The 23,047-nt window shown below is 37.2% G+C and overlaps 1 protein-coding gene across 2 annotated transcripts in view; it reads left to right on the top strand.

Moving 5' to 3' along the window:
* The window catches only part of Zdhhc8 (zinc finger DHHC-type containing 8), a 34,692-nt gene extending 13,684 nt beyond the window's left edge, over positions 1 to 21,008 (top strand). Inside the window, exons 4-10 of one of the 2 annotated variants that reach the window (XM_074100129.1) lie at positions 411 to 586; positions 1,480 to 1,674; positions 8,088 to 8,265; positions 10,187 to 10,210; positions 11,130 to 11,329; positions 11,880 to 12,038; positions 16,343 to 21,008. In XM_074100129.1, the coding sequence (XP_073956230.1) occupies positions 411 to 586; positions 1,480 to 1,674; positions 8,088 to 8,265; positions 10,187 to 10,210; positions 11,130 to 11,329; positions 11,880 to 12,038; positions 16,343 to 16,775 (1,365 nt within the window). In that variant the 3' untranslated portion in view covers positions 16,776 to 21,008. The remainder of the gene's footprint in view (positions 1 to 410; positions 587 to 1,479; positions 1,675 to 8,087; positions 8,266 to 10,186; positions 10,211 to 11,129; positions 11,330 to 11,879; positions 12,039 to 16,342) is intronic. The other variant, XM_074100130.1, reaches the window with a different exon arrangement.
* Positions 21,009 to 23,047: the final 2,039 nt, after the last annotated feature.

Below are 23,047 nucleotides of genomic sequence, written 5' to 3'. Positions count from 1 at the left end.
AGTTAGCGTCTTAAAAGTTCATAGAAACCCTACGCGCGTTCTACCTCCTTTTAATGCTTGTTCAATTATTCAAGCGTGAAGCTTCAACGAAAGCTTTGTTTTGTAAGCTCTCAAATCTACGCACAAACCGCCCGACACCGTGTATAGTCAAAATGACGTAAGTTTTAATTGGGTGTATTGTGTGCTTTACGTATGTGTATAAGTATGTTTATTCAACGTAGGGCTTAAAAGGCAGTTAAATTGATTTGCATTAAAAGTTTAATGAGTTGTCTATACTTTATTGAATTTGTTTACTGGCTGGGTGAAATTGCGAAGCGGGTTAAACCGCCGTATCATTTGGGCTTCCAAAATCTTCGAATGTCCAAGGTAAAAAAAAATCCTTCTTTAATATTGTTTTTCTTTGTCCACAGACGTTTGACCACCACTGCCCGTGGGTGAACAACTGCATAGGGCGTCGTAACTATAGATTCTTCTTTTTCTTCCTCATATCGCTCTCGATACACATGCTGAGCATATTCGGCCTCAGTCTGTACTTTATCATGAACAATAATGGGAAAACTTTGACCGAAGTGGAACCTATTGTGTCGTATCCTTTTTAAAAGCATCGCATATTCATTATGTTACTATAAAATGGATCTTTAGTTCGCTGCGCTGGTGCAAATAGTTTGCGTGATTGCTCGCTATACATATCTGTACAGTTGTCTTGCTCCGATGCAGACGTTGGAAAGAGATGGCTATCATTTTTGTGACGGTCGTCGATGCAAACTGTTTCAGTGACTGCAGGTAATTTTTAGGGGAGTCTGGCGTCTGAGAAGCCATTGCCGATGGTCGATACCCAAATCCTGGGGTAGGAAGTAACCATTATAAAAATTTTAAGCGCATTAAAAATTGCCGAACTGCGAAGCAATTCAATGGTGCCTGTGAAATTCCCAATTCGCATTGGGCCCGCGTGGGAACTACGGCCTAAGCCATCTCGTTCTGAGAAGAGGCCTCTGCCCAGGAGTGGGACGTGGCTAGGGTGATGATTATGATTCAAAATCACAGTAATGTATTTTTATCGCTACATCATTTATATTATTATGATATTAGAAAAAAACTCACATTCGATAGAATTTTTTTTGGTAATATCGTGCAAAAAAAATACTTAAATTTGCAGTGTAGCCATGGAGCCAATCGACACACTGACGCAGGGTATCTAAAATCAGAAGTTTTATAAAAGTGCCAATATTATAAAAACCATGAAATTTTCATTAAGTTAAAATTTTTGGCGTTGGTTTTAGGGACTTCCTATATACATTTTTCGATTAGTTTTGTTATACAACAGTGACAAGAAGGTCCTCCTAGCCGCTAGGACTTAGCGAAACTAGACATCTTTTTATTTTATTTTATTCGAATGGATGGCAAACGAGCAAGTGGGTCTCTTGATGGACATATCTATTTAATCTGTATGAAACTTAACCCCTTAACCGTGGCATCCAGAATGGTAATAATGGGAGTGATTGCGCTCCTAGCGATACCAATATTCGGCCTCACCGGCTTCCACATGGTCCTGGTGTCCCGGGGACGCACGACCAATGAACAGGTCACCGGCAAGTTCACAGGCGGCTATAACCCCTTCTCCAGGGGGTGCTGGAACAACTGCTGTTATACCCAGTTTGGACCGCAATATCCTAGGTAAGTTCTATACATTTCTTTTTCTAGCAGATCAAAATCTGAACTCGTGCCCTCCTTCACGCTAATAGGGTTATTATTCGAGCGTATATTATATTGTTACGTTGGCACATTTTTGTTGACACGGTAGAAGATTCAGTTACAGTTTCCAGGTTATCTAGTACAGGGTTTCTCAATTTGGGGTACGCGAACCCCTAGGGGTTCGCTATTCGACAGTAGGGGGTTCGCGACAAGGTTTACGTGATGGTGGCTGCAAAACTGGCAAGATGATTAAGATTGGTTTTTGGAGTCTTTTTGTATTTTTTAACTCCAAATTTGTTACTTATTTGTTTGTTATTTGTTGTTGTTTGTTTCAGTTTGTATTTTCATTGGCAAGACGATTCTTACCTATATATTTGTTACCTTTTATTGAAATAAATAATATACATTATTATTAATAACTTAGTTTCTTCAACAGCCAGTTTTATTACTTTCTTTTATGGGGTTCGCTGTCGTCTAGAAACTTTAACAGGGGTACGTGGAGCCATAAGTTTGAGAAACCCTGATCTAGTAGAAGTACAGGACGTCAAAAAAATAATCGCAAATATCATCAAATTGAGGCGGTTGAAACGCTCGCATAATGATAATAAGAGTGAGCGAGATGGTGCGATACATACAAACTTTGATTTAATTTTCATATTGCGCAGTTGCCCCACATTAGGCGCATCGTTCGGTTCACTGGTGTATTCTGCTGGGTATGGCAATATGCTGCAAGAGATTAATATCACTAAGGCGAAGTATTATCATTTAATGGCAATGTCAAAATCTACAATCGGAATCTACATGTAATCTTGGCAGTGCTTTGTAACCGCTATCGTTGGTAAACTCTTACCCCCTTATTCATAAAACTTAACAAGCCTATGTTAACTAACAAATGCTTTGTCTCTTTCTAACAAATACAAATGTCGAAGTGACAGATAAGGACAAACGAATTTTAGCGGCATTTTAACTAAAATAGGTTTGATTGTCGTTTATGAATAAGGGGGTTAATCCTAAGGGTCTGTTATACCACTCATTGATAAATTTTATGTGACAGATCTGTGATGCCGTCTCTGTTTGTTTGGGATCACATTTATCTGTCACATAAAATTGATCAATGTGTGATGAAACAGACCCTAAAACTCTTTATGATGTAAGCAATTATACGAGGTGTCATCGATACAATACTTTTTATTATACATTGATTGAATACAATCTTTCTCTCCCAAGTCTATTACGGTACAACAAGTCATTTAATTTACTTAATTTTTGAGGTCAAGTTGAAACTCATAAGTACGCTGTAAGTACGCGTAAGAACAAAGAGTATGCTACGTATTTCATTCATTATGCTTAATTAATTTCAGTCGGTTTGCACTTATTTGTTAACCTTCTCCTTGTCCAACGAGGCTCATCCTTGCAAAGGTCAGGGGACAATTTGCTTTGGAAAGAAAACAAACGCCTTTCCTCTATTTTTAATTAGCACAATTACTCCCGCAACCCGAGATTTCCTCCGACATAATTAGAATAATTAATCCTTGGCCGCGACACTCTTATTCACAGTTTTGTCTTTCCTTTAGTTTGCTTGAAAATGTGAAAAATATCGCCATAAGAGTCTTAGGTACGCTGTTACGGGAAACTGACAGCTTTTGTGAAGGTGAAAAAGTGCAATAAAAAACAAAAGGAGTGTTTAAGGATATTTAAGACTTTTAAATTGATTTTGATTCTCTTGATTGCGCCATAACCACTTATTTAGTTTTGCTGCTGATTATACGTAAGAACAGAACAAGACTTGTTTTTCAAACGTTATAGCGCGACTACCATAAGATTATCTGTTTTTCTTTTTGCAATCTGCAAACTTCTTATTTCGGACAAAATGTATGATTTTTATTTTTATTTAAGAACTGGCTTGCCTGCTGTACTTCGTTCGCGTAGAATTCACATTCATGGCGAGGTCTTCATCTCTTTCATCGAATAAAACAAAAAACCGACAATGGCTCACACGAAAATACAAAATACCTAATCAAAACTTTCACACTATTTCATCCCTTTAACTTTGGCGCTGTTGGTTAAATCCAACTCATGATATATTTTTAATTTTGTTTTAAAATTAAATAACTTGTTTCAGCTATTTACTAATACAAGAGAACGCTTTAGTGCGAGCATTTTGCCGGCAGCGCTATAGAATCATTGTTCATTACCACCCCGAGGTTGGGCAGTAGGGACCATAATTACGTACGTTAATATTTTCGGTATAATTTAGTAGGATGTTTAGTTACATTTGGAGGTAGTTCAGTAAGGAAGCTTTTTTCAAGTATGACCCCTATTTCATAAACGTGACAGGTGACAAGTGACTTGGAAATTTTTAAATACATTGCTAACTAAGTTAAGCATAGAATTCTGTAAAGAATCGACGTCATATCACAGTTATGAAATATGCCGTTTATTTTGTTAGTAAGTAGGTTCAGTATTCTAGGTGCTAGATACCCATCGGTAATGTTGACTATTCAATGTCTCAACTCTAAACCAAGCTCAGACAGAGTGGACAAGCCATGTTGAAGTTGAAATGGTAAATTATGATTGGTTATTTGGAGTCTTTTTGTATTTTTTATTTCAACTCCAAATTTGTTACTTTTGTATTTTTGAAATGGTAAAGTTAGAGCGTAGCTGGAGATGTAGTAGGGTTGTAGTCAATATTGTTTTCTGGTGTACAAAAAACAGTCATTGTATTTTATTGTATTGCTTCGGAATAGTAAAGCACTTAATCCACTTCAACTGAGTATGTTTTGTACAAATTATTTATGTCCCTTCGATGCAAAGCTTCGTGTAAATTCCTGTAAATATTTGACTTGATTGACGTGAGGTAACAGATAATTTGTCTTGCCTCGGCAACGCGCTTCGGCCTTCCCGCTGTAAATAATAAAAACACATCGATTTTTCACATTAGACACGTACTAATGACACCATCAGGATAGCCAACTGGATGCATACTTCTTTTTGCCTCTTTCTAATCTCTCTTTTGATTTATTTGGAAAGTGATGTAGGTACAAGCCGTGACGGTGACCTTAAATTATTTAAGAAGTAGGCGTGTTGCAACTAATTATGCTGCCCTTACTGGAAAAGTATCGTAGCTACGAACATATATTATCTCTAAATTTAGCTGATAATGATAAAAGTTTCATGTTTCATTCATTAATGGTTTCTATCGAAGTGTAAACAATGCTTTGGCTTTGGACAGATAGGGCATTGATAGCGCAAAGTTGTTCGCAATTTACAATGGACTAATGAAAAATATCCTTTAGTCAGATCTATTGCCACTCAAAGAACATCTGTGTACTTTTTCACAAGGCTTGTGACTCCACAGAGCAGCTGTGACAGAGGATGGTAATTCACATTTCCATACATTGAACGTGGGAAATAATTACTTGCGCAATCTGACAGTTTAGTAAAATGTAACAATGTATTCTGGAGCTGGACATTGTTTGTGTAAACGTGGACTGTGCGTATATACTTCGCCTCCCGCATTAAATGAAACCAACTTAATTTTTAACTCATTTTTTGTTGCACAGAAATATAAGTCTAGTATATAAAATTCTCGTTTTGTGACCAAACTCCTTCGAAACGGTTTGACTGATTTTTATAAAAAAAAATGTGTAGGTATATTTGGTAGATCTGAGAATAGGATGCTATTTTTCATACTTCTATACGCGGAAGGAGTCGCGGGCAACAGCTAGTTATATATAAATTTCAACTGTCTAACTATGACGGTTCTTGAAGTACATCCCTTGAAAGACAGACAGACGGACGGATAGACAGACAGAGTAGCGACAATAATAGACTTCCGTTTGCCACCATCGCGTACGGAACCCTTAAAATATGTTACTAAACGAAACGACGATTGTAAATGAATGACTGATTCGCAAAACTCATTTCTCTTTTTGATATTTCTATCAGTGTTTTTAAAACCGTAACTTTTCCCCGGAAAGCCTTATTCATTTTTAAAGGAATATCTCTGGAACAAAATAATTAAGTGCGTATTCATTGATTTGGAAAATTGTTTTCTTACGATACCTAGTGAAGGTTACTGAGTTTTTTATGTCTCCCAATTATTGTCTTTCGTTCTGTGATATACCACGCATTTTGAGATTGTTTTTCTTGAATTATAATAACGAATGTACGGCAAATGTGGATGAAATCTGTTCTTTTACTTGTTTCGAATGGAGATTCTCAGTTTTACTGTATTTAAATGTCAATTAAAAGTAAACACACTGTGGCACAGATATCCGTTAGATATAATATCGAGAACGTCTCAGAGTCATACACAATGCATCCTAAAGTTTACAAAGATAAAGATGTGAGTGCTCGTATTTTAAAAGCTCAATTATTATTCGATTTTCAAATGTTGCAAATTTATAATCCTCCTTAAAAAGATCAGTGACATGCACCATATGCTAAAATTACCTAGTTTCCATAAAGAAGGTAAAGTATACTGTAGGCAAGGATTTGCGAATTGTATGATATTCCATTTTCGAGGAAAAAAATCTGCGCTGTTTATCAATTTATTTTATCAGTTGAACTGTAAAGCGTAAAATTACATTCTTGAGACATTAAAAAACTCGAATTTATAGTTGGTAAAAGAAACTGCTGAGATGAAAGAAAAGTAGCGTTTCTGGTTTATTCGTAAGGCGTAGCGCCTTACGGTACGGTCCCACTGCTAGGCAAACGCCTCTCATTGTTTCAAATTGCTTTAAAAATGTAGGTTTTCGAACTGAACAAGTAATAGGTAGTAACGTGCGTAACTAAATCCGCCGATAGCCTAGCCAATAGCTGCATACGATTTAGATTGAATTTTACATTATTTAAGACCATATCGAATAGAGACTAAGATTTCGTTTCTTTACTCATGCTATCGGGATTCAGGGCTATTTCTTTATTTCTGCTCGCATTATCGTCATTTGTTTTTTAATATAAAAAAAGTTATCGCCAGAAAACACCAGTATGGGAGCACCTTTAAATCTATTCATCTTACGTGTATGTAACAATATCGGATTACGAATTTTCTACTGAGACAGGCTTATTCGGGGTAAATCCGGCTTTGTATATTGTGCTCGTAGCAGTCCCAGCTTTATATCTCACTGTGTTTGTAAATACACAGATTTGCACAGCGACAGTTATTGTCTTATAGTTTTCAGTCTCCGGTCTAAGAAAAATCCGGCTATTCCAGCTCAGGGTTGCAGTGTGGTGCACGAACGACCACTATTATAATAATATATAATAAATAAATAAAGTATCATGGGACACTTGACACCAATTGACCTAGTCCCAAACTAAGCAAAGCTTGTACTATGGACACTAGGCAACGGATAAACATACTTATGTATAGATAAATACATACTTAAATACATATTAAACATCCAAGACCCGAGAACAAACATTCGTATTATGCATACAAATATCTGCCCCGGCCGGGATTCGAACCCGGGACCTCAAGCTTCGTAGTCAGGTTCTCTAACCACTTGGCCATCCAGTCGTCATTAATTCGTAAATAAATATATAGATCGTCAGCATCTCAGAATACTTTCTAGTGGGACTACTTACTATAGCGCGCATTTCAGTTCGGACAGGGGGGTCTGAGAATTAACAAGGGGCAGAGAAGCAGCTCTAGCCTCGCACTGCACCACCTAGCTATCATCGAGACGGTCGAGTTACGTTACTAATGATTGTTATTACGCTATGGCTCTACAGTCTCGCATTGCAATGATGTGCTGGACCAAGCGTTAAATTAGGCTTTAAGAGTTTTTCGCGACGCCGCTTTTAAGCGTAGCTCTAGCTAATAGTTTAATAGGCTAAAGCACAATCTGTTCAATCGACATCTAAACTAACGTCAGGGTGATAAACCAAGTCCTTGCACCTTGAAAGCTGACATTTTGCATACAGCTTGCCTTAAAGATGTAGACAAGGAACAAGGTCGGATTTTCTTTAATTCTATTAGGGAACCCTAAAACGGGGTCCAAGCAATATAAGGGTGAAGACCAAAAAGTTGCACAGCGTTGAAGCTGTGTTAGCACGTAGTATGTATGTATGTACTTAATACAAAAGGAAAACAACAAAACAAAAGAGTACAAAGGCGAACTTATTCATAAAAGGGATATTTTCAAGCTAACCTGAACAGGAAAGGAAAACTTAAAGATAGGCGAAGTTTTTATTTCCATTAACTTTTTCCATTGTGACACGAAAATTAATCGTACATTTGTAAGGATAATTTTCGTGTCACAATGGAAAAAGTTAATGGAAATTAAAACTACGCGCTAACGCAGCTTTAACGCTGTGCAACTTTTTGGTCTTCACCCATAAGCTGGTACAAACATAGACGCATTATATTACTTTAAATCCTTTTCCAGCCTAGTCCGACCATCGAAATACGTATACAAGGGCGGCAAGAAGCGTCGCGAGCTTCGGCCGCCCTCCGACTCCGGCATTTCAACGATCGCGACCGACACACAACACCAGGTAAAGACGTACACGGCCGACAACGGGACGGCGCATCGTGTCGTCGGCGCGCACGCGCACTATAACAAGGTGAGAGCCAGACGCTTGTGCTGCCAGATGAAGCCAGAGCGGACGAGGGGTTAAAAGTTTCTGGATGCCTAGCGGAGTAGCCGACAGAATTCGACTCGCTTAAAGTCCTTCCGACTCCCGGCGAAAAGTTTATTTCGGTACTTAAATCAATTTGAAATATGCGAGTGTACACACTCATGCGCCACGTCGCATGTTATGTTATAAAAATATTATTTTCATTATAGCCAGAAACTTTTAACCTGCATTCGTTTGGGGTGTAAACCATCAGCGCTGATTTAGCTTTGGGTTGGATTAATTATCCATGATTTAGTAATCTATATTTATAATCATTGGAAAACAAATTGAACGGGGAATAATTTCATCAAGACGAAAAGAGTATACAAAAGTACAGTAGCCGGCAGCCTAAGATTTAAAACGCTTTTAGTAAAGGGAGCTAGCTGCCTGTAAATGCCTATTGGATATTAAATCTGCAAAATGCTCAATAATATCGGCGCTTATGATTTAGACCGGTAATCCTCCTAAGCCAGAAGGCGCTATCGCACGAAAAAAACACTTTAGTTATTAATACTATTGTGTAGGTTAAAACATTCTGCATCACATGGTGTAAAGGACAGATTTTTTTTAAATAGCGCCTTTCGGCTTAGGAGGGCAGAGTTATACTTGTGTTTTTTGATACCTATATCCACGTTTGTTACTAAACTATTAAATTTTGAATTCAACCTATATTTTATTGCTTGTGAATCGCGAAACATGAAAAACTCATGCAAATGCGCAATGCAGCGCCTGCTCTGGAAAACGCAAGTATTTACTTAGAGCTACTGTACACTAAGTTGCAAATTATTTGGTCACTCGTTGAGTTAAAAATGTTCAACTGAATCGATTTTTTATTATTCTGTGGGGCATCGGGAAGGCTCTGTATATGGCATATGGCCCTGCTTGCTGCAAGGCTGGTATAGTCATGTGAAGAGAAACTGAAACGCCTTGAGCAAAGGCGTTTACTTTTTGGTTTAATTATCGTTGCACTAGGTAGTTGATAGCTTGAGGAAATTCAGTTAAAAAACCTGAGTGACCAATGAGCGGCTATTTTTACCAAGTGAAAAAAAAAAATGTCCATATTTTTCAGGTTGTTGCTAAAACCGGTTATGAAAATTATGAATTATAAAAAAAAATCATGAATGACAGTATTGTATTATAAGCTAAATATTTTATGTATTTTGTTGTAACACTGTTTATTTTATTATGACTTCAAAATAAAAAGTTACTGTTAGTCAACCTAACAGTAATTTCTTTTAATAAAGTTTATAAACAAATTAATCCTGTAATGTAACGGACAAAACTTAGAAAAAAATTGGCAGATATATTTTCCTTACAATTTAATTCCCTTTCATTCATTCAGACCATTAACTGTCCATCCTCTGTAAATGGATTATTTATTAGGTACTCTCTATTATAAGTTATGTAAAAGAACATTCATTCTCAAACCTACATATAAAAATAGATTTCCCATTCATAAAAGGATTTCATTCACTAGATTCTAGTTCAATATCCAGGCCATTACGGCTTTGTCATTGTGGTGATTGTCTAGCTAACCGGTCATCTCTCATTCTAGTGCTACATAGTTTAGTTATCATGCTTTTAGAGCGAACTATAACATACCTTCAATTCACTACACATATTCGCACTTGCACTTTTATTTTTGTACAAAGTCACGTGAATTGAAGACATGGGTATGTCTGGCTCTCTACTTCTAATATTTCTTTACGCTTCTGGATATCAGGTGATTTTTAGAAAATAGTTTAGATATCTTATATCTGACATGATTTTTTAGAACTTTATTTTCTTTACAATGATTATTTTTCTACTCACTGTTATATTTCGAAACTGATATTTTAAATCTAACCAAACTTTAACTTTTTTTCAGTTTAATGCAAGCACATTTTTAAAGGTTAATATTAGTCTTCATTCTTTTAATTAGTTAATTTAACCACGCAAATAAATTACATTAGAATGCCTTAACTCCACTTTTAATTTAACAAGATAATAATAGTACTTGCTACCACTTCACTTGTATATTTTAATGTTATACTAATACAATATCACTTGAAACTCATATTACTTTAATCGTTTAACATTTCTTTATCATCCAATATTTTGAACTCTTCTCTGAAATTTATTCTTTTTGGAAATCTTCAAGTTCATTCCTAGCAAGAAGATACAACTTGTATCATTCAGTCTTTACTTTATTATTAAAACCCCTCATATTAGATTCGGCGAGAAAAATTTAATCATGTGAAGCCGTATAAAGTCAGCAGGGCTACTACGAAATTCGAAACTCGAAGTTCGTATCGTACCGTCTCTCTCGCTCTCGTATTAAATAGTATAAGTGTCAGAGGGACCGCACGACACGAACTTCGAGTTTCGTGTTTCGTAGTATCCCTGCAGGGCCATCCATCAACGCTTGTCTATTTTATGGCTCAAAATCTTTATTACAAACAAGCTCCAAACCACCCTTTTGATTAAAATATCTAAATTTGAGGTTTAGACAAACGAGCGTAATATTTTAAGTCAAATAAATTCGCTTGCATTTGGTATACTAAAATTTTACTTGGATCACATGGCGACGCGACATGAGATTTTCGTATGAACGCCGGCAATCCACCCGCAGTCCTAATAATGCAGTAGGTGACAATGGGCGGCGGTGATAACTTACCATCAGGTGACCCGCCTGCTCGTTTGCCAGCTGTTCGATAAAAAATATATATGTGAGACTCCTTTTTACGCGATTCACAATTCAAAAACATACGCTCGTTTGACTGAGCCTTTAGCGTTCACGAACACGAAGCTAACGCTCTAAGCCTCTTCAGTTGTCTCCTGGACGAGAGGAGCCCTCCTGCGACATGGAAGGCCCGGGGGCTTCGCAGTCCGCGGACTGTGAACCCACGCCGCCGTCGCTACAGCGGCGAGGGTCGGCAGCGAATTTGTTCCCACCGGCCGATCCGCACCACCATCTGCCGCCCAGGCCGCATCATTATCCGCGGTTAAGTCCGCTCTCGAGAAATACCAGGTAACTTAATGGAATTGGTCACCGCAGGTTATTGCTTTCCTGGACTATCCGGGGTGTATGTTTCCTCGATCGCTTGGCATTGAATGTGTCCTAATGAATTAAGAGATTGGTATACTGCCGTTCCCAGTTATTGGCTACTTTTAACGTGTTTAATTGTTCAAATTATGTCGAGTCTCTGGATGGCATACATTATATCTCTCACTGTAAAAAAGAGAACTGCGATAAGTATTCCTTTCTTTGAGTAGTCGTGTTATAATGGTATCTCTGACACACAAAAATGAATGTTGCCACAGAAATAATTGATTAAACGTGGCGGATTATTGTTCTTTCTGGTACTATGCTAAATATATCTCTGTTTATGGTATTATTCTAATACAAACCCTGCGTCCTTTGTAAAGGCACCCATAATAAAAAAATATAGGTGTCCATTTATTTATTTTTAATGGGATCTAGGAGGCTATAGTAGTAGCGTGACGTCGTAATGTCATTACCCTTGACAATGTTAGTAGTTCATTTACATTGTTTTAAAAACACCTCTATAACATTTCAGCCATGGTGGCACCACAACTTCGGGCTACCGGGTCGTAATGGAGCCCCTTCGGTACGATACGGGCTCCAACGGTGGAGCCCGGCCTTCGCCCACCATGCAGCAGCGAATCAAGGCGCTAGGGGTCGCCACGCCGCTAGCAGTCAGCAGTCCTGTAAGAAGGTATGTACAAGAACACCGTGGAGGGAGGGGGTGAGATGGAATTTAAGGAGATCTTGTATTCCCTAAGTGTGGCAACTCATGACGCCACGATTCATTACTATGAACAAGTATACGTGCTAGTTGTACCGAAGTTCTAGACAAGGCACTTGCTAACGGAAGTGAAATTCTACCCCCCTTTCGTGTAAAAGCGATTTGTGAAGAAACTGGCTTCAGAAAAAGTTAGTTGGGTTTTGGTTTATGTATGAAGCTAAACCCGATAATCAGAAGCAAAAATGTTTATCAATAATAATAAAATGAAGACGAAGATGGCTCGAAATTTCTAAACATCATATTTTCTTTTATCTTTCGTATTACAGATATACGCGATATGTACAAAGGCTGTTCCATATTATCTCCTTAAATTCCAACTCAAAATAAACTTACTTGACAACAAAAAAATAATTGAACATCATAATTACAATGTGCTTTAGTGACTGTTATTAGATCAAAAATGACTAAAGGTTAAATTGGCGTTTGTTACAAAGGAGAATTGTTACCAATAGGTATTTATTATGATTTCCCATTACATCATGGCCTCTTCCCCGAAACATTAACCATACTAAAATGTCGTTGATACTAAACATAGTGTCCCTTATCCACACTGGAGATGCATCGCTTTTGATTTTCTTTTAAATGGAGTGTTAGAGGTTTTCATTTGCATGTATAAATGGTTTGCATTCTCACATGTTTAGCAGTGGTTATTTTTGGGAACACTAACTTTTTTTTTTAATCCAATTTGTGTCACTGGTGTACATTGCTTCGTCGATGTTTGGATGGTTTGTGTTCCTCTTGGTTCATTAAAAATATTCAACTAGTGAAAAAAAAACACTCTTTATGTCCGGTTCGAAGGACCAAACGGAAGCAAACTTCTATGGTGTCATGTTACATATAAAAAATAATATGTTTATACATGTATTTATACAAAATAAGTAATATTGTATGATATCATATCTCTCTATCTCAAATTTTAAATCAAGTTAAGCAAAACATCGTCATATTTGAATTCGACATAATATCATCCATTTACACGTTCAATTTCTGTATTCCATATTATTAAAAAAGTCCATCTGTGATTAACAACATTGGAATTAGTTTCTTAAAATGAATAAGAAAACTTGTATTTTTATAAAAAATATATAATTAAATGTCAATCTCAAATTTAATGTTTTGCTAAGCTTTTAACAAACTAACAATTTTCCATTTCGCCCCCGCTGTTCCTATTAATTGTTGCCTCCCAATCCGCAACAATCCCGATTTATCTTCTAAATAACAGTATTTACATTGCATCCATTGTCGGCTAACACCACCAACCAACTTTGAAGATTTTTTTGGCACTGAGACAGGACTTTTTTCTGGGCATGGGTTACCGACAGGACGCAATGTAAAAATTTCATATAAAATCTGTACGTTTACCGCTTACCGCGGCAGGTGGACCTAACGCATAGAGCCGACGTGTCGACGGTAACTCGTTATTGTGTTTGGTTTTTGTGTGTTGATGACATTATTGAAAAAAAAAATGTTGATGGAATTTTGAATATCGATCGATTTTACTGGTGCTGGAATGGCGACATTCACTTCTTTTCTACTGCCATTGTACTGTCGAGAAACAATTTTTAATTTCTGCATTATCATTTGCCCCTCAATTATGTAATGGCAATTTGTAATTGATATGAAATTAGTTGGCGATGTTGTATCTTCGATTGTAGGTACCTAATTATCGGAAATACCTACTGTCATGTTGGGATAATCAGTTATTGCTTATCACTGACTCATTATTTGGTACTGCAAATATGAACGTTGTATCTAAAAATAGTTCTCTATTTTGTAAGTTAACAATTTTAAATAATGTTAATTTAAATTACTTATTTTAGTTTATTGTTCTCGTGTAAGCGAATTGGTCAGAATTCCATCAATCATGTAAATAAATTAATCGCGATTGCACTTTTTTATTTTGAGTTTTTTGCTAAACATTATAGCTTTAAAATACCTCTCTGACAGGCTGGTTTAATAAAACAATCTAAACCAAATTGGCTAACTTAAATATAGGTTATTTACTGTGTATTTATAACGATTTGAAGAATAATATAAATTTGTAATATAACTTACTAAAGAAAATCCAATGCTTTTTGTGCCATGTATAATAGTAGTACTTTCCTACGTTTCCCTTTCTTTTATATTTTATACTGTTGTGTTGAAGTACAAACAGCATTGCTTTCTTATATTATTTTGTAAATTGTTTTATAGCATGTCGTTTGATATTGACCGAGTGCCAATTTTGTAAACTAATTATTTATATTTGGACTTTGAACTTTTTGAGTACTGTCTTGATTTTTTCTGCTTTTTATTAAATTAGATTTTGCTTCTTGCAACAAAGTCGATAGGGTTTGAACTGTTGATCTTTATTCGTGGGCTGACACTTTATTTTTAAATTTTACTAGCTTTGTCGTCCGTCGTACGTTGTAAGATTAAAAACAAAGTATGAAAAAATATCAGACAGAATTTAAAAACGTGAAATTACTAAAAGTTACCTTTTTATTTGCAAGCTGTTGTGGCACAGTGGACCGCGGCGGTAGCGCGACGCACTATACTATGGCCGGTAACGGATATCATCCGTTGATTATGATCATAAAGAACACATAATCTATGGTAATGGGATTTTAGTGTTTGTCAGTCCTGTTTTTACTTTGTCCTAAAATTCTTGTACCGATTTTATCAATATTTCATTTACTTGATGTAATGCTCAATACTTTTGTAATTTTTGCACAGTTTTTAATATCTTGGCTACAACAAACACTTGTTAATACTTCGTCAATGCGCGAAAAGTATGCTTGTATTTTTTTGATATTGTGCAGAAGTTGTTTGCTATCTTTTAACACTGCTGCCATTTTATGGTCGTTGCGCTATAGCACACGGGGTTGTAGATATCCTGATGAAACTATGTACATACTTTATTTTCTATTTTTCTTATTTTTTGTATTTTACGTGTGGTTTAGTAATTGCTCGATTCATACTTCTACACTGCAGAAAACATCACTTTCGCCGTCGTCTGTAAACTATCTTTAATAGTTACAGTATGTTTTTAGGGTTCCGGAGCCAAAATGGCAAAAACGTAACCCTTATAGTTTCGCCATGTCTGTCTGTCTGTCTGTCCGTCCGCGGCTTTGCTCAGGGACTGTCAATGCTAGAAAGCTGTAATTTTGCATGTATATATAGGTAAACTATGCCGACAAAATGGTACAATTAAAAATTAAAAAAAAATTTTTTTAGGGTTCCTCCCATAGACGTAAAGTGTGGGTGATTTTTTTTTCTCATCCAACCCTATAGTGTGGGGTATCGTTGGATAGGTCTTTTAAAACCATTAGGGGTTTGCTAAGTCGATTTTTCGATTCAGTGATTGCTTTGCGAAATATTCAACTTTAAAGTGCAAATTTTCATTAAAATCGAGCTCATAAACTAGAGTAAATAGCAGCCTAAGGTATAAAATATACCTAAACTTGGAAGATTCCGTATAAAATACGAAATCCTTAGAAAAATATTACTTATTTTTTTCGTAATGGCTACGGAACCCTATTTTGGGCGTGTCTTGGCCGGTTTTTTTCAAATATGAAAAACTGCGGTTTGGATGTTCTTGCCTCAGTAGGTATGCTAGATAATTTAACTTAATTAGTCTTTGTTAATAACGGATTGTTCCATCAGGATAGTCGATAAGTAGCTTGTAGTAGTAATAGTGTATATTATAATGTATAATGTTGTATATTTGAGGCATGTGGCGTTGGCATGATCCCCGCAACTAGCAGCGGCCGCCGCTGACCGACGGACACGTTCAGATGCTCGCGATCCTTGTCACAATTTTGATTCCAAAAGCATTTTTTATCGCTAAAGAGACTTCTTACCCTAGACAAATTAAAGTATGAAGGTGTGCTTCTAGTCTTCCATACTATCAAAATTATGTATATGTTAATAGACATTATTTTTAGTAGGAAGGTTTGATTTTGTTTTTAAATAAGTACCTATGTTGTATGATTTTGATTAACTCTGAAAGCATGTTTTATGTGTCCCGGGTGAAGTTAGTCGTCAGTCTGTTTCGTTCTGTAAATATGTCCCTGAACGTGTCAGTCGACGGGCGGCGCGCCGGTCGCGATCGCACGTGCAAACGCTTCGCCCCGCAGCTCCCTTCTCCTTCTGTCCGTAGGCCGTACGATAACGATAGCTCGGGCTCGGACGAGCTCGCGCGATTAAACCCCTGACGTGAGCGCCGCGCACAGGTCCAACCCGGGCACGCCGACGCAGCCGCGCCGGCCGGACTTCATCAGCGTGGCGGGGCGCGCGTCGCCGCAGCGGCGCTTCCTGAGCGAGGGCGAGCTGCTGCGCGAGCCGGCGCCGGCGGGCGCGCCGCACCGCCCCACGGCCGACGACATCCGCGAGCTGGCCGCGTCGCCGCAGCGCGGCAACTACCTGTGGGCGGAGCGCGCGGCGCCGCGCGGCGGCGTGCCCGTGTTCCCGCCGCAGCCGCAGCCGCAGCCGGCGCCGTCGCCGCTGCCGCGGAGGCGCGCGCCCGCGCTGGCGCCGCGGCCGGCGCGTCCGCTGTCGTTCGTGCGCGCGCTCGAGGTGCAGGACCAGCTGGAGGCGCGCGCGCCGCCGCCCGACCCGCCGGACCGCGCCTCCGTCTACGACTGCAACTACGAGATATCCGTGTGAGACCGAACAGTATTAGCGTGACGGCCGCGGCCCCCCCACTCTCACCGCAAACTAGTTATTATTTAGGTAGGTGACTAAACATTCTGTTATGTGTTCACTCTTCTGATGTTACCTTAGCGTGTGAATATGACGAGATGACGATGGCGATTTCTTTTATAGTTTTGACTTCCTATTTTCGCGATAGGCTAGTTTCAGATGTCGACTCCGCACGGTCTAGTTGCTCTAGTGTCCCGAAGTGGGTCGCGTGTGATTCCAAAGAACGTGTTTGTTATTTTTTATTTAATGTTGTAACGCACAATAATCACCGAATTCGACCTTGAAAAATTATAGAAAATTACACTTTTAAATTATTGAATGTATATGGATCCGTTATTTTCGAGGAATTTCGAAGCGAGAAGGTCAGAATTTTACCATCTAAGTACTCTATCGTCATGCCATAGCGTGCGGTCCGCAGGGCGAGGTGTGATTGTGTAATGTTACTATATAGTCAATAGCGTTTAAATATAAGACCCGGGTTATTGCTCGTAAGGTGTAATTAGAGTTTTATATGTATGTATATTTGTGAGCTATTTGTATCGTTGAATTATATTTAACTTTGTTGACAGAGCGTGTATATAGTCCCCCAGTGTTGTGATTCCGAGATGACAATTATAGAACTATATAGAAATTGTACCTATCAACAATTGTGTGTCTCAATTATTGTGTAAAATAATATATTTATGAAATGTTTTCTTTGAGCTGTTGTATGTTTTTTCTTTAGGTTTAAAAATACGCCAAGGAGACGAGGTTACGGAATTGACTGATGTGTAACTGCTTCAATTTTTTTTAAGTTGAAACGTGTCGTGTGCGCGACGGTATGCGGTCGATTCAGACTTGATCTGTTACTTCTGTGACTCGACTGTACAAATCTATGACATAAACAAAATACAAAAGACTCAGTATTGATTTTAGTGTTTATTCCGTACTAGTATTAACATAAAAACAAACACTTTAACGAAGAAGTAAAAGATTGACTCTGCTATTGAATGTGCCAAATATTCCGTAGACACAGGTAGGTAGCTTAGCGCGCAATCTTATATTCGTTTTTTTATAAAGTCCGTAAAAGGCCTTTAGCACTACATTCGATCTAACGTTTGATGTATCTTGTCTGTTGTTTACGCTGTTTCAGAAAACAGGACTCTTTCTAGCCGACATTCTTTTTGTGATTTAAAAATTGAACAAAAAAACAGTGGTTATAAACGCCAGGGCCCAATTGCATAAAAAATTACAAGCAAATATTATTAGTGAATTTCATACAAAATCGCTAATACTATTAGCTTGTAATTTGTTATCCGATTGAGCCCAGATTATATGTAAGAATCACTGGCACTTAGCAAAATATTTTTTCATTGTTACCAAGTCCACTCTTACGTCTTTCCACCAGCACCTAATTTAGCCATGAAGTAGCCTTAACAACATTGCTATAAACTTGCTCATCAGACGTCCGATATATTCTTTTATTACTTTAAATTGTTTCTCTGAGATCTCAAATAAATTGAGTATTGCGATACAACTCAGTCACTAGGACCAGACTGCTAAGTAAATAGATCACAATCTTAACAATAAACACTAGGTACTAGAAGCGAAACTCTGAAGATTGTCATGTATCATCATCACCCGATCCTATGTACCGTTCCACTGCTGGGCGCCGGCCTGCTCTCAGAATGTGAGGACGTTGACGTGGTGCCATCGAAAGTTTTAATATGTAGATAGATTTCAGTGGCGTGGCGTCAGATATTTCCGTGGTAAAGCAAAGAACGCTGCGGTAAAGCGAAAATTCTGTATGTCTTGTTGTTCCGTTTTGTAAATATTGGGCAAGCCGGTGGGAATAGAGTTCTATGAACGCTTCGCCACTAATAGATTTACCCCCTGTTTTACCATTCATTGATTAAATTTATCAGACGGATAAATGTGATGCCGTCTCTGTTTGTTTTGTTCGAATAGACGGAGACGGCATCACATATATCCGTCAAATAAAACTAGTCAGTTGGTGGTGATACAGCCCTTAGTATTGCAATGTGTTACACACAAAGACTATGACAATAACATACAACAAATGTCGGAGTTTCGCTTCATAGTCTTTATTCTTATGCTACAAAATCCAGGATACTCAGGATACTAATATGATAAATATTGAACGGGTGAGTACAGTCAAAGAAACTGAATCATAACCAGAGTGGAAGGTTTGCGCCGCAAATTCCATTTTGACCTTCGTCTGCCAGAGAAATCGTTGTGACATTGATTGTGGAAAGGTTCCACCCGTGTTCGCGGTTCAGTTTCTCGACTGTACATAGCTTACTGATGAATGTGGCTACCAAAAGGACGCAGCTTATTTAGTTATTTCACATTTTATTTAGTTGCGAATTCAAGTTGGAGTCTCTAAATTGGCTACAACTTACCTACATTGCACTAGGTAGGTGGTAGGTTTATACCGAAACCCTCCCTCTCCCTCCTTATAACCCTCCTCTTATTTAATATAACTGCATAATAAAAGTGGCGGTTAGGTGGGATTCGTTATTGAGTAAATCAAAAACTGTTTCTTCTAATTATACCTTGACGAAAAGTGGTGAATGTTATGTAGAGTAATAAATTGTCCTTCGGTAAAAACAAGTCAAGGTAATTGAAACTCAATTTTTAAACCGACAATTTCGGTGCGTAAAGGTGATCCCTATTTAAAAATGATCTCGATTTTATAATTTTTCGTCCGTATAGCGCAATACTAAGATTTTTATAATAGAGTTCATATACAGACATATTTTTCTCCTTACGAAATGTATCGAATTGTGTAAGCGTGCGCCTTAGTTAGGCAATTTGTATATCTACACTTGATAAATAATATTAATCCACATGTCACATGCGTGACCTGATTGAGATTTTAATTATTTGTGTAAATAATATGTTTGTATCGACTCAAAATATATCAAACAACCAAAACTGCCATAGGCTGTATCTTACTTATGCGTTTTTATGTAAAGCAAAATTGCAGCTGTATTTTTTACATAAGACAGTGTTAGCCAGTTTTGGAATTTTGAACTGTTTGATGTATTTTACTGTACAGGAACTGTCTGTCTCTTAATTTATTAAGATTAAGTATGTAAATATCCTGCAATGTAAACATTACTAAGGACAATTTTGTATAGAACGTATAATAGTATTTGTTGTGAATGGAACTGTGTTTTATCACATTTTCTTCCTATTTATTTATTATTTGGTGTCAGTATTCTGCAATTGTTGTTTTTCCATACATATCAGCTGTGTACTGTGTAAATTGTATGACTTGTATGTAGCAATGTGAACACATAGTACCTATGTTAATTTTGAAAAGCAGTTTTTAGATTACTATCGGCCTATGAATGGAAAGGGTAAATGTTAAAATCTTGTTCCATACTTTTGTCTTACATTGTACAGTACAGTCGAATATTAATTGTTGAGCCACTTTGAAACACTGTCATTTTAATTTGAAGTGGTTAATAATCACAACACAAGTAATTATATCATGACAAGATTCCACATAGGCTTAACAATTGAAGTCCTTGATAGTACCAAATCATTCACACATTCCGATTTCTCTTATATTTAGTATGTTCCTCATTGAAATGGATTTTCTTCATCCATTTGATAAAATGAAGAATCTATATGGTCAACTCATATTGAGTTGTGTTTAAATGTGTGTGTAGGAATGGAGGTTTAGAAAAATAGAAGGTATTATTGGTGAATTTATATCTTTTACTGCTATTTAATCTGGCCTAATCCCCTTTTGGGCTCAAAGGCACATTCAAATTGGATGAAGAAAACCATAGATTGGGCCATTGCCCAACAGCGGTCATCACTTAAAACACCATCAAGAATTTGTCAGTGACAGCTAAATAAATAAAAATTAAGCATGCAAATGAGTAGAGCAAGGAATACAGCACATAGCCATACAGAGCTCTATGGACGCCTTTTCTTTATTTCGTTTGTAGCTGAGATCCTACTTGGTTTGATATTTCGTGTTCTTAAATACTTATTTCTTTTCGTTAAGCTGAGTTTAGACTTGCCAGAAAAATCGTGCAAGTTGCTTTATATTGCGAGGCTGTACAGCCTGCGAGTTTGTAGTGGTCAATCGAGCGCCGCAATGTAATGCAACTTGCACGATTTTTCTTGCAACTCTGTTTTACTGTTGACCATGAAATTTCTTAACTATCGTTATTATGATCAAGTATATATCATACTATACATACTATTTTAGGGGTTATTCCCACTTGTTACCACTAAACTAATTCGTGGTAACAACTGGGACTTTTTTTCCCATTAGTTACCACCAATTTCTTTAGTGGGTTCAAGATGGGAAAAAATCCAATTAGTTACCACCACATTCATTTTAATTTTCAGCAGTTTAGTCAACATATTAAAAAAGGTTCCATTCTATATTTATGGAGTTATTTTATCTTATCCCGAATATTTTTCCTATCTGTTATGCTAAATAATTGGTGGTAACTACTGGAAAAAAAAATCCCAGTCGTTACCACCAATTGCTTTAGTGGTAACTACTGGGATTTTTTTTCCAGTAGTTACCACTGAGTACTTTAGTGGTAAAAGATAGGAAAAAAAACAGCTGTTACCACTGGTAAAAATTGGTGGTAACAGGTGGGAATAACCCCTATTTTAGACTCGGTTTCAACATTTGTCGATTAAAGATTTATTTGAAGCTCCGGCTCCTGCCTTTGCTCATCTGCTTTCTTTCTGTGTGCGTTATTATAGGCATCGCTAGGTGGGAAGAAATACCCTGTAGTTACCTTAACTGTCGGGTTGGCAAATTCTGATTTAGGCTTTGGGTGACTTTAGAACAGTGCAATGGAAAATAAGCAGAAGAAGTTAAAGAAAAAGTTTAACCAATGAGATCAGTGGACTAGGCGATGGCGGGAAACATAGTGTCTCATCGATCAACAATTACATTTTTCTCTCACCGCTCAATTTCGATAACTAGATGGTCTAAAGTCAGAGTATAGATTATTTGGCCCGTTATGACGGTGCGTAGGTACTTAAATTATGTAACTCGGTTTTTATTCAAATTGCACTGTATTATATTTGCAAGTTTGCTATCAAAAGGTTTTCTTTATAGTCCACGGGGAAAATTGAATACCTCAAGCAAGTCCGTAGGTTAGATAAATTGTGCAGTTAGAATGGTAAAGGATAAATCATGGTGTTTTGTTCTAAGAAGAAGGTACCTAAATTATTAATTTCTTGTTCACATCATAGCTCTTTTAAACATGGTTATTCAGTTGAGTTAACGTTTTCGCTGCCACGTCTAATACAAAAGACATCACCCATACGCCATGCTATATTACAATGTCTAAAATTGAATCTTAACACAATTTAACGAAGGTTGCTTTTGCATTGAAGTAATGGACGTATATATAGGTCGTTGGCGTGGAACGTGCGGTGCGTATATATATGAGTCGTTGCCGTCGAAATGGTTAAGAGTGTTAAGGGCAAAACTGGCAGTCTAAATGCAGCAAAAAAATCATTAAAAAAAACATTTATTTGGTCAACTAAATAACCCTGTTTATTCATGACCTATTTGACATTGAAATTGTTTTTTTTATTTTATGTAAAATAATCTGGTGGAAATGTTATAAACGTGTCCAATATAAAACTCAGCTGCGCTGCAAAGTTTTTAAGACTAATGTGTATATTTTATTAGTACCTCCTAATATGTATGTGACAGTGTTTTATTTTTGTATTTTGATAAAATTTGTGTAAATAATTTTCTTATTTTATTGATATTAAACTCAATTTAATCAAGTTTCGTGTTTTATTTTGTTATAAACTAAGTGATATGGGTGATAAGTAAGAAGAGATCAAGGGAGGTTTGGTTCCGCCTTGAACGTTTTGAGTAAAGCGTTCCCCTGTTATTTATCAATGCTGTACAGTACGATTACTAGGAGTTAACACTTGACAGATGGGTGTGCCTTCAGTCAATTTTCAACTTTCAGGTCATACAAATAAAATAGTTTTTACATAATCTGTAAACGTGGGTAGCGGTTACTAAAAATGGCTTTATTTGTATGACGTCAAAGTTGAAAATTGGCTGAAGGCACGCCCATCTGTCAAGTGTTAACTCGAATTAATAAAACTGTACTTAGTGTCTTCTTCATTTCGCTACAAAATGGAAGCACATCCCTAATTAATCCTTTAGGCTCTAAAGGTAGTTATAAATTATAATAATGCCAGTCAAAGGAAAGTAAGGGTGT

This window comes from Choristoneura fumiferana, chromosome 17 (genome assembly GCF_025370935.1).
Source record: "Choristoneura fumiferana chromosome 17, NRCan_CFum_1, whole genome shotgun sequence".
NCBI classification, from domain to species: Eukaryota; Metazoa; Arthropoda; class Insecta; order Lepidoptera; family Tortricidae; genus Choristoneura; species Choristoneura fumiferana.
Note: the sequence above shows the minus strand (reverse complement) of the source record. Positions and strands in the feature narration are given on the sequence as shown.